Source organism: Ceratosolen solmsi, unplaced genomic scaffold (assembly GCF_000503995.2).
Source record: "Ceratosolen solmsi marchali unplaced genomic scaffold, CerSol_1.0 scaffold1, whole genome shotgun sequence".
In the NCBI taxonomy this organism is placed as follows: Eukaryota; Metazoa; Arthropoda; class Insecta; order Hymenoptera; family Agaonidae; genus Ceratosolen; species Ceratosolen solmsi.
The window spans coordinates 3177918-3191845 of record NW_011948415.1 but is presented as its reverse complement, the minus strand read 5'-3'; the positions used below and the strand labels follow the sequence as shown (position 1 = coordinate 3191845).

At 28.8% G+C, this 13928-nt stretch overlaps 1 protein-coding gene across 1 annotated transcript in view; it reads left to right on the top strand.

Moving 5' to 3' along the window:
- Window positions 1–11101, top strand: part of LOC105368587 (uncharacterized) — a 51424-nt gene extending 40323 nt beyond the window's left edge. Inside the window, exons 3-4 of the mRNA XM_011507622.1 lie at window positions 6680–6773; window positions 10672–11101. Of these exons, the coding sequence (XP_011505924.1) occupies window positions 6680–6773; window positions 10672–10839 (262 nt within the window). The 3' untranslated portion in view covers window positions 10840–11101. The remainder of the gene's footprint in view (window positions 1–6679; window positions 6774–10671) is intronic.
- The last annotated feature ends 2827 nt before the right edge of the window (window positions 11102–13928 follow it).

Sequence of the window (13928 nt, the reverse complement as noted above, 5' to 3'; positions counted from 1 at the left end):
GGTCAGGCGCGAAAGTGGTCCACGATACTCCACTCTATCCAGAAGAGCATTTTTGGTTTTCCTTAAGAGCGAAGAAGATGGCTGTATTTGAAACTCATGCTCGACATATAATCGCCGCATTTCTCCTCCTCGCCCTTTACTCCGCCTCGCTTATGTCTCCGTGTTTCTCTTTGTCTCCAACTTCCATGTCCTTCTATTTTCCATGAATACTACTCTCGTGTTACTCGTACTTCTCGTACTATTGGCGAACGTGAGAGCAGTACGTGGCTTTCATTTTCCTATACATACATTGTGAATGCGGAGAACAGGGTAGGAGAGTAGGAGGGGAAAATTATGGTAGAAACAACTTGTATACGAGTGGAGTGGAAATTCGTTCTTCGCTCAGAAGAATTTGCAATAACTCCGAGACGTTTCTTACATAAAGAGAATTTATGAGCTATATATTTAATATTGACGATGTTCTTTTTATGTTCGTACTCGTATACACGCGCGTACACAAACACAAACACAGAAAAACATACACGCATATGCACGCACGTATTTATCAGGATTGGATCGGCATTATTGTCAAAAAAAACTTGTGTTTTTTTTGTTTTTATTAAATACATGTGTAATTTTTCAACTTCATCCGAAGTCATGTAATATATCAAGATATAAGTATATTAATTTATACACTATGTTATATTTATTATACGCTACATAATCATAATTTCTTTTTCAAATATAAATGTTGTATATGGCATTTACGCTCAAAGATATGCAATTATATTTTCAAATTAAAAGTAAAACAAATTAGAATAGTTGTACTTATAAAAGCTTTATGAATTTACAATTTATATCTATTTTTCGTGTAAAAAATTCTCATTTTACAGATTATTCAGATCGATAGGACATTGTCATATATTTCATAAATTTTTAAAATAGTTATTCTAGATAAAAAACAAGTTTCCAGTGTTTTTTACAATTCAAAGAGTATGTGTTCAATTCATTTTTATTTCTTTAATAACAAATAAAAATTATTCATATCTTCATTTTTTCTAGAAATAGAACAAATATTTTTCATTTAAAAAATACATGAAAGGTATGTATTCCTATTTATCGTTCAAGAGATAAAAGAGAGAATTTTTTATCACGAAAATATTAATGTTGCGATTATAAGATTACGAACGTATGCGTATTTGTATATGCTATTTTATGGAGCTAATAGATTAATCTTTGGCTAATCTCAATTTATCAATGAAAATATTTATAACAATATCTAAATAAGTTATAAAAGTTATAATTAAAAACGATAAAAGCTGTAGACGATTAATTTATTATAAAATATGTTTTTGAAAATTGCTATACGATTATTACACGAACGTATTAATTGAAATTATTGTTTTGTTATGTGTGTAGATTATTTTATATTCTCTACAAATCTACTTGTTTATCTATATGTGCATATAATTTTCTGTAAAATAAATAATTAATATCAACATTGTACTACGAAGCTGATTTTTTTACTGCACGGGTGTGAGTGTACCTAATACACATTGCCTCTTGAGTTTTTGCAGCGTTGTATCTTTTTTCTCTTTTTTCTCTCTTAGCTGTTTGATGTCGTTTGAAGTTACCCATGGAGTTTCTTTGTTTTCTTTACATCTTTTCATAAGTTTAGTAATAAAGCTACTGGCGTTGCTTCATGAGCACATGACTGATTATATTTTGCTTCCTTCCTCATTTCATTATATCACAGTAATATGTCCTAATAATATTTCTAGGCCTGAATTTCGCAAATAGCACATATATAATAAGGTAATTGTTATTTTCTATCGTCTCTCAGTAAAATCATACGCACTGAATGTATTTACATATCAAGCGATGGCGCTCGTCAAAGGGTTGTTTTAGTACGAGATTTTCTAGCTAAAATACACGCCGAATTACAAAGGAACTCGTATTGTCACTTCTGTAAATTACTCTTATTTACGAGTGAAGAAGGTCTGACAAAGGCGAATTTTGTTTGTTTGAATAGTAAGTCAATAGCAATTGTGAAAGAGCATTCAAAGTAACTTGTTCAGTAGTATATTCATAAATATAGATTAATTACATTAATTATTAGTGGCAATAATTATTTAATTAATTATTTTTAATAAGACATGTCACAGATAAAAGTATCATTCTTCAAAGCTTTATAATCAAGTTTGTAGATATTAATCGAGTCCTGTGATATTACATTATTTGTGTATATTATTACTTTACAGATTATGCAATATTATTCATGTTGACACGAGTCTGTTCATATCATGTATCACTAGAATAACAAAATTTTTTAATTTTTTATTTTTTAATGCAAATAATTCATTCAATTTTGTGCAATAGTTTTTCCAGTTTCGTCATGGCTTGTTGAAAAATTGTATTAAAAATTTAAATCTAACATACGAAGAAAATTCATTCGTATATGAAAACGTCCTTTCGACAATATTATAAATAATATACTTTTCTCACTTTTCTCATATTTCAAATAGTGCATAATTAAAATGAATTTATACCAATACTCGTAATTTTTGTCGCCGCGCAAAAGAATCATTAGCTCGTTTCCCGCCTCAAGTTCACTTCCAAATTGTCGATTTTCCTTTACCACTCAATAAAAATTTTATCGCATATTTTAATGAAATAAAAAAAAAAATAGAGAACGGATTTTCTGAAGACAGCATTCGGCAGTTTGCGATAATAGGAAAGACGATAGGGGATCGGTAAGAAACTCAGTGTACTTGCTTGTCACTAAAAGTAAAAAGGGGATTAAAAAAAAAAAAGAAAAAAAAGGGAGAATCTTATTCACTCTTCTATGGCAAAAGCTTGAAAGTCGTTTTATGGGCAGGGATTTTGCCTGAAAGGGATTTGAGTACGGGGAATATTCAAAAGCGTGCGCGTCTTCTTGCTCGTAGACTTGAAAACTTGATGAGGCCTTGCCCACGTTTGTTTGTAGAAGTCATCTGTACGTATCGAATTCCCTCGGTCCACTACTCGTCTACCCCGGAGGGTTGCCATCCAACATTGAGACTAAGCTTTACTTAGGCAGTAGACGTCGACGCTGCTTTTCTTATACGTATGCGCCCATTTATCAACATCCCCCATTGAAAGGGACTTGCGGCTCTTGCGGCATGTTTATGTTCAGATTGTCTGCAGCATGGTTCTCAAAATTTTTCCTCAAAATTATTATAGCGTACAATTCGCAATTTTCATTTTATTGCATAATTATCATTTGATACACGTTGTTAGATGATTCTTTTCTTACAAATATTTTTTTTTTTTTTTTTTTTTTTTTTTTTTTCTATAATTTTCAATAACTTCAGAGAGAGTCAAATATACTTTTAGATGTCAAATATACAGCTTTATTGATGGAGGATAAATAAACAAAAAAAAATAATTGAAATTAAGAAACCTAAATTAAGTGAGTTCGTAAAAGTTTAACAATTAAATTTTAAAATATCAATCTTCTGTAATTCACGATTCAAAAAAAAAAGATGAAATTTAGAAATTTTACGACGTCATATAAATTAGTATATTTATATTTTTTACAATTATTTCTTAATTATTCCCTAATTAAAAGTAAAGATATTTACGAGGACTCATCCGTATATATTAGTCGAATAAAATATTTATCAGCATTTATATAATTGAAAGAAGCATTAATTAAATAAACATTAAAGAATCAACTTACTTTTTTGTACTTTGTTAGTAAATTCGAATTCAGCTACAACGAACAATATTTCTTACGTATTTATAAGGTCGATATAGTCCTGCTTATTTATGAAGTAAAGGAATAAAATTAAAAAAATAAAACAATAAATATATTAACTAGTATCATTCAATATTTTATATTTATGAAAATTTTCATCATTTTTTAAAAGTACATCGAATTACTTATATATATTGTTAATTTATTTATAAATAAAATAAGATTAATCACTTTAAGAGTAAACAATTATATATATATATATATATATATATATATATATATATATATGAAGTTTTGTAAGCATTCCGAATAGAAATTGAAAAACGATGTTGTACAAAAATGTTGAAAAAATAGTTATACAATTATTTTCAGACTGTTTGCCAGTTGTTGCGTGAAGAAGAAAAACTGATCGCCTTTTTTTTTTCTTTATCCATTGCTTTCTCGTTTAATTAAAACCGTAACAAATCTTTATCACGGTAAAATTTTCAAACTACGTTCGTTCTTCACGGTTTACTTAATGTTTTTTACTTTACTTATTATTAGAGGTCTTGAATACATATGCTTTTGAGAGAAAAAAAAACAACAACAAAAAAAATCACGTATACTCGCGAAGAACATAATCAAGACCATCTTTTATTAGTTTTATGCTAAATAGATAATTTTTTAGTACTAATTCATCTTTGGACGACATTTTCGGTACTTGTACAAATGTTTAATCTGTAAGATGTACAGTTTAAGTAACGATAAAATCTGTGTATATGCCCATATAGATTACATGCATATATACAGAATATATGATGCGCACAGATTAATTTTATGGTATGTAATATGGGATGGAGCTTCGATTAAAATTTTAATGAAAATGAAACTCGTAAAAGCAGATGATGTACCCTAGAATTCTAAAATAAGCGCATTAACGTAAGGGAAAACTTTCGTGTCCATGGTAGCTTTCTCTATCTCATTTATAAAATTTTTGTTTAGAGAAAAAACGTTGTTAATTTTCTGAAGGAGTGGAAACGTATGTACTATACAGGTGAACTAAGCGTATTTTCGAATGAGTGTTGGTCGGATGATCTATGAGTGAACGGGCGATATGCTTTAATATGCTTATAAGACTTTCTTATTCTCTAATTATGATGGTTAATACGTTATATTAATATTTTTTATTCGAATTCTAGTGACTGCACGTTAAAATATCTCGTTATTATTATTTTTATATTATTAAATTATTATTAATGTGTCATTAATATAAGATTTCTTATATATAAGATCTGAATGATTAAATGAATAATTATTATAAGTTCAAACGTATCGTATTCTTTTCGAATCTTACAATTATAATACTATAAACAATAGTTATTGCTATAAATTTCTTTTAAATAACTGAATAATATATTTATATTTTGATTATGTATTTTTGCGTAAGATTATATTGGAATTAACTCAGATTTAAATAATAAACGAGCATCACGAGCATTCGAAAAATGTGTGTGAGAATTCTAAAAATTCAAAAGACTTTGAAGTGGAGAGAAATTATCGATGCGCACTGTCGCAAAAAGAGAGCTTAAACTGATATATGTACTAGCAAAAGCGTAATTACAGTTTTTCGAAGCAGTGCTTTTGCGTGCATGAACTTGTAGCTGCGAATTCGGTTTGATGCGAGATAGAGAAGAGCTTTTCTGAGCAAGTGACCTTTCCAAGTAAAAACCATTAGCGTGATCACGTAAGTGGAAAAATTGATAGAAAGAATGTTGAATCGGAACTTTACTTCAATGTTCGTATCGTTGCTGTTTTATCTTTGTAAACTTGTACTTTATACGCGGTAAAGATGATAGTCTGCGATGCACGTGATGCTAGGGATAGAAGACTGTTGATCTGAATTTAAATGGCTTCTATTACGAATTGGATCCCTTTAACATTCAAGTTGAAGAGCATTTCAACTTTTAATGATCCACCGTAAATGAAACTTCCATTAAGTCTTTGACTTTAATTGATGGGTGAAAAATGTATGCTAATTATTATAGATACATTTTAGTTGATTACCATTGATAATTTTAAGATCATGGAAAATAAATAATTAATAATTATTAAAATGAATATAGATGTGTCGATGTGTCGATGTGTCGAGTTGTTGACTGTATGGAATTCAAGTTTATATTTTAACAATAATAAATTATTATTTTATAATGCTCTATGCTTAGTTGCTAAGGGCACCGCATATATAAACGATTATTGGTTGGCAATAATAAAATTGTCTTTAATTACGTCCTTATCATTTTCTTTTAAATTTATAATAATTGCTGTTAAATTATTAGGTGAAAAGATTCGCTTTAAAAATATTCAAATCAATGGAAGTTCTATGAATTCGGAGTTATCCTTGTTAAAAAATTAATTTCACATTTTTAAATATCTTTCATTATATCTAAATACGTAATTGAATATTATTATTAATAATAATAATAATAATAATAATAATAATAATAATAATAATAATAATAATAATAATAATAATAATAATAATAATAATAATAGTAATAATAGTAATAATAATAATAATAATAATAATAATAGTAATAATAATAATAAACAATTACTGTTGTTTTATTATGTAGACTTTAATAAAAGTCAAATAGCAGCCACAATAAGATGAAATAAAAGTTGATCTTAATTTCATAATGACATAGATTAAGTACTGATTAAGTAGGTATTAAAGTAATTCAATTCTTCGGCTTAGCATTACCACGGTAAACTACATAATATTGGGAATCAATGACCTTTTATCAATACGTAATAAAATAGCACATCAAAATTATTCACAATTTCAATTTTGATTATAAATTATATATTTATAAACAATTAGTGTGCATAGTCAAGGAGAATATTTGAAAAAAATTCGATCAAGCCTAGTAGAATTCGATTAATTAATCAAATTTATTTTTTTGATTTTATTATATGTTTTAGATACAGTACACAAGCAAAGATGGTCGATACCGGCACAGGTACATTATATATCATTGGATCATTTAAAAGGATGACTACAGATGCTGATTTTAAGGTGTGTATTCGTTTGGTTTATGGTTGAAGTCTTATGGACTGATAAGAAATATGAGAATGAAAAATTCTTTGCATGTGTTGAAAATACTTACATCGTGAATTTCTATATACTCGTTTAATTTAAATCGATAATTCTGGCAGAGTTGGTAAAAAATGAAGAAGAAAAATGGTAAAACACGTTTATCTTATATATTAAACTTTCATTTTTTTTTTTTGGCTCATAGTTAAACGAAACGATCGGATTGATGACAAGAACGTTAAATAAATTCTTCAGGATTTTTTTTCATTAGACTCCGTTATCGTAGCAATTATTATTAATGGAACCGAAAACTTATTTCGACTTTTACATTACTGAGAATGAGTAGGAGAATGACCACGATAACGATAACGTAATTAATAAATTCTCAGTACAATTGCGAAACGAATGATGGCCTACTTCGACCATAGATTTGGAGCTTCGAGGGCACGTAATTGATTCTTTTTATGATAAAGAAGATACTTGGGATCAACCTTTTCTTTCTCGCGAATCGCAGCTAGTAGGTCACCCAACAGAAAAAAAAAATAAATAAATAAAAATAGCACAAAGACATTTATGGGAGGCGCTGGCTCAACTTGGCTATCCTAAAGTGGATGATGCATTATATGTTGAGGATTCGTTGGAACGGGGATGGGCAAAGGATTTTACGACGGCAGTAAAAGGCGAAGCACCGTGTCGCGTGTGCTACATTTACCGTCTCCCTTTCGCGTAAGGACCGTGCGCATCTACTACCACCACTGTCCCATCCTATACATCAGCGTGCCCCGTGAAATCTATATCATCCATGCCAATACAGGCACACGCAGACGACTAGCCATAACACAAGTGCGTGAGTCCGTGTTGGTTGCTAGTTTTATGCCGAATTTCCAAGTAGGATTCCCAGGCGCGCGACCCTAGTTCGTAGTGCGCGACACGCTAAGCTCCCGCTTTGCAGTAGCCCAGAGCATGGGGGGAGGGGGGGAGGGGGTGGTTAAAGTGCTCGCAAAGTGAGAGAGCGGAAAAGGCTCCTACCTCGCCTTTTTGGTAATATGAATTGCCTCGTGTGGCAGCTTTCAGTACTCTGGTGAAGCGTTAACTGATTTCTACCAATGCCGCGTATTAGAACCGAACGTGTTTGTAGTCGTGGATGTGCGAGCGATTGAGAGGCTCAGAATCTCTCCAATTCGTGTGAAATATATATATATATATATATATATATATATATATATATATATAAAGATTCTTAATGCGAGAGTAATTGATACTTAGGAATCTTCAATAAATTGTCGATTTCGTGTTTATTTCCATTGTAAATTGTCCGACCTCCAATGTAAATCCATCTGCTAGATATAATAAATTATATCGAGAGACATGATTAAAACGACTGAAACGAACGGATTATCAACTCATTTATCTTTGCACATTACAATTTATTATCTTATTCTATAATTATATATTATATTATATGGATATATCATATAATCATTGTTTTTAGATTGTTATAGTGTACGCAAAATGATTTCTTTTTTTGTCGGATACTTTTAAGTTGTTGAATGTACGAGCAATGATGTTTCATTGACATTTTATTGATTTGGCTTCCCTGATGTATGTATGATGGATTGTAGAATTAATAAGATTTCATTACGAATTTGATTATATCGTTATAGGATATGCCATTGTTAAAACACAAATTCTGTACAAATTCTAATTTCAGTAGAAAAAATAATTTGAGACTTTTTATCCACTAAGTATAAACTTTGTACCTAAAGTATATTGAAAGCTCATTGTAGCAATATTACTATCATATACTTTATTATTTTTTCGCGTGTGATATATCAAATTTTTCATTTTATGTTAAAATTGAATTATATAAATGAGATCGATAATATTAATTTTTTATTTTTAATTATATCATTTCGAGCATTATTTTTCTTTACTATTATTTATCTATCCATTGTCTTTATAACTTATGTATTAATTTAAATAGTACGAAATGATATTCTATTGAGAAATAATTTCACAATATTATTCGCGTGTATTATTATATGATTGAGATAGAAGAAGATGCTTAATTGCATAAAAATGCATTTTTTGTCTTTCTGTAATTTTTTTTAAATTGAAATAAATAGGGATATTGTACTATATTAAAGCATATATATATATATATATATATATATATATATATATATTCTGTTATTTAAATTTTCATTCGTTGATTAATTTGTAATTTGTAACTTTTTGTTGATTAATCTTTGTCCTGAATAGTTGAAATATCAAGAATTTTCTGCTAGTAATTTGGTGAATATAATATTTTCAAAATAATTCTATAATTTATGAAAGACATGGAGAACGAGTAGCACATTAGCGGGAATAATTTATCAATTCCACTTCCCACAAACGCGCAACTCGTACATTTAAAACTTAAATTTATCAAAAAAGGAACTGCATTTATTTAACGAAATATATGTGCAAAATATATTTTTCGATTTTTGATATTACTAGTGATATTGCACGCAATAGAGACTTTTTAATTGAATCGAAATATGACGATACAATGTCGGGCGATAACTATGGATATTTATTGAACAATGGAGTCGTGACTCGATTATTTTCTATTATTTCTTACATAATTTCTGCCTTTCGAATTTTTCACCAAAATTCCTATCTATCATTTGGATTTTGTACCTCCGCTACGTACGAACGTTCGGCTTTTTTGCGCACGGACGCTTTTTCAGTTGCTGGCAGTGCGAATTTTTTTTTCATGTTCTAAACCATGAAATATCAGTGTCACTTTCTTATATCTTCTTTATATACCAAAAGAGACATTTCAGTTATATCATGTTATTATACTACCGTAATTATACTTTTTCCCTTATACTCTTATAATTATAATAATGCTGTATAATAATATAATACGAAATTCTAATATTTACGAGTGAATTACAAATTCAAAAATTCCATATAAAGCATATTAATAAATTGCGGTAGTCTAATAAACATTATTTTTAATTGTATAGAATATTTTTTCATATACTTTACATAGTTTTATACATTCCGGAAAAATTATTAAAACATAAATTACATCATGAGTATTACATTAATGTAAAAAAAAGGGATAAAAAATAAATAAAATATTATTCAAATTAATAGAAGGCCAACAACGTTAATATCAAATTCATTGAAAATAGTATGTAGAAAATAGTATTTATTAAAGTATAATTTAATGATATGATTTTAGCTTTATACTAAATTAGAATCATTTATGTTACACATCAAATTTGTGCATAATATTTATAATCGATAAGTTATTAATAATACGTTGCTGCTAAACTCGTTGGAGTATAATTATCAGTTTAAAGTAAGATATTATGGTATGTAAAATTTAACTTATAAGAGCATAATTGACAATTGAAAGAAGAGAAAAAGCCATTTAATCTTTAGTAGAATTAAATTTGTATAAACAGTAACGAGTAAACATCCCAATATCATTAATATTTAATAAAATTTTATTCTTTCTAGGCAAGAAATACTTATCTATTCTATATAAATACGAGTAAAGCATCCTAATGGCAAACCTTCATTATTACTAATTCATGAAAATTTATCCTTCCATATAAATATCTCTGCACTCACAAATACAAATAATTTCACTAATACGTAAATATTAATCTTGTAATTACGAATTAGGCCTGTTTTCTCAATAACAACTCACGTAAAAGTCAAAAGAGCCGCAGTGCGATCCATTGCGAATGATGCGCAGCGATGACAGGCCAATTATTCCCTTTTCACGCATCATCTGCAAAATTATCATACATCCACGTTGCGGCACTAATAAACCGTATATTTTTCTCTCTCTGTTTTATATTATGCACGACTCGAGCAGCTGTATTTGACGTCGAACGTCTCGTCCAGCGATTTCAACATGGGTTACAGCATGACTGGGACGTTGGAGCGCGGTTGCAAGAAGACCAACAGTTTCCAGATGACGCACTTTGCCGTTATACGCAGACGGGACTACGAGAAGGCCTACGAGGATCCAAATCCTACCTAGTGTCCATCCACGCCCCCACTCTCCGAGTGCGGGGACTACGAACACTACACGTAGTCGTAAGGGTGCCTCAATCAGTTTTTCTACGTCACTTATACGATGAAGAGTTTTGCTGTTTTTCTTCAGGAGCGTGACTCGTTGTGTCATGCGAGTGTTATGTAACTACTCATGATATTGCTATTAGAATCATTTCGTAGAGGTAAAGAAACGAATGCCGTTTAAATATGTTTTGTACGGGAATATTATTATGATAATTTACGATCGATTGGGCGTCGTTTTGCGAAGTTCTTGCTTTTATTTTTCATAAATTAATGAAATAATTTTCCAAATTTTATCTGACTAAGATTAGCATATTACATAGGATTCGCATTTTGATCGTCAAAATTCCATTAATACGTTTAACCTTCATATAACTTATGATGTTTGGTAATCCGCGCTTTTAACTATAATTGTGCGTAAATTTACTCGTAAAATCATCCGATAAATGTTCCGCACATATACGGATTAATGGCTTATAATTATCATTTACAAATTCAAATTTTGATGATCTCAATGTTTGTAAAGATTATATGATCGTACAGTTTTAATGATGTTTATGATGCTAATGACGTGCACGTTAAATGTAATATTCACTCCAGAAAGCGAGACAAATTTTTAAGCTAATAAGTACTGCAAACTAGATAGAAGTATCGAGAATTCAAAGGCGGATTAATATTATTTTCTAGATTCGTTAAAAATTCATTAAGAATTCCTTAATTATTAAGAAGTTATTAAAATGAAAAATGCGCTTAGTATTTGCTTAAAATAATATTCATTGTATCAGAAAATATAATCAATTTCTTTTCCAAAATATTGCTGTATACCTTGACTACAATAGTATAAATTCACATATTTTATTAATAATTGCAAATTGTTAGTTTACACAATTGAGTGCAGAATAATTGAAAAAAGAAAAACGCGCATTCGACCGTGTAATGTATGTTATTACATTAGTTTTATTTCAATATCCAGTTGTCTAACGATACGAACACAACTTTCCATAGATATAATTAAATAATATGGCTGTAATAGTGACTACAATTATTTTATTTACAGTTCAAATAGCATGACATAATAAATAACAAAAAACAAAAAAACAAAAAAAACAAAAGAAAAATAAAAAAAATAATGTCGAAATATATAAATATCTTGAATATTGATACTTTTATCTTTCAACGAAATTTTGTCATATTTGTTAGATATCCAGTATTTTCGAAGCATTTAATTGAATCACCATTACGTTCTTCTCCGATTTTCGTTTTTGTTTTTCTTTTCTTTTAAGTTTCTTACTTATAAATAAAAGTCTCATTTTTTGGTAAAATAATATAGAATAAGATCTAGAGAAAATATTTTGTAGTCTAACTGTGTAGACAAATAATGTCATTTATAGAATCGAATTACAGTCTGAATTTATGATACACTAAAGATTCTATATAATATCACTTTATCGTTTGACTAGAATAAATTCAGATTTTTTAATTGAAAGAAATGATTATAACTTGGATCATAAAATAATTTTCTAAATTACATTTTAATGACTATATAATTGCTTTATATATATTTTTTACGGATTTTTATAAATTCATAGAAGTTTATAGTCAGTTTATATAAAATAATCATAGAAAAGATTTATGCATAAATACATATTTATAGATATTTTTATCAAATGAATTTTCAAATTCATTGATTCAATCAAAGTTATTTGATATTGGCTTAGACATAACATGTAGAAGTTGTTAAAAATCTGCAAATTATGAACAGAATTCATACTATAAGTGTACTATAATGAATTATTTTCGCTGTGTATTTTATCAAGGCGGAGGCACCCCGTGACAGAGCAAAACGTCCATAATAGATTTAATATATAAATTTCATTAGAGAGAAATGAATAAAAAAAAAAAAATCGTTACGCTAAAAAAGCATATGCAAATAAGTTTCAGTGAAATGCAATTAGAAATTTGTGTATGAAAAACAGAAAATTACTAAATTCTAAATTCCTAGAGGGAGAGAGAGAGCTACTTATTTATAATCAAAGATAATTCCAAATCATAAAATTAAGATTATTTAAAATTGTTTATTACGCATTAGGATAAATAAGAAAATATTTTTTTAAGTAATGTTTTGTTATAGAAAATTTTAGCTTATTATATTTTAAAAACATCGTTCTGGTAATAAATAAGCAGAGAAACTCTAGAAATATATTAAAAATTGTCTTTCTTGTATAATTTAATTGTGCGAATGGCTTGACGATAAGCCTTTATCGAGATAAATGCATTTGAATTTAGTAATTTTGTGTTGCCTACGCCGCACTATTTCGACTGCGCAATGAATGTGCGCTACTCAAACATGTATTAACATGTAGCTCGAGGGACATAATACAGTATCCGTTTTATGCGTGTCGAAGTTAGTACACGTGCTATGTCGTCACGCGAATACTGCGATCAGGTATTTACCAAAGTATTAGTTTGTAAGTATCTTGGCTCGATTTTTGCCACATCTCGGCATATATTATGTATGTATAAATAGAATTTTCATGATACGCCGCTTTAACCCGTGAATATCCAAACGGAAGATACGTACTATTATTACCTTAAAATTATATAAATATATGTATGAAAATAATATAGATAATATGAGAATGACCTATGCATATGGATGCAGACGTAAGGCGATGGAAATCGAATCAATTTTTGCATGCTCATCATCATTCAATTACTTATAAAATACATATTAAACGCTGTATAAACGTAAAAGGCAGTAATAGCGATATGATATATATTATATATATTATATATATATATATATATATATATATATAGAATATATAAGGACAAGGTAATATATGAATATGCGAATATATTTGCGACAGACAGGATTCTATAATTCGGAATCATTGTACATTTTAGAACAGTCTTTATATTTATGTCGATGACATTTATTTTTGCTATGAAGTAGTACGAACGTCAACACTGTACATCATGTTCATCATCACGGTGTCCTGATTCTTAATTCTTTCCTTCTTTCAAACGATGTTAACTGTCTTAACCTTAGAT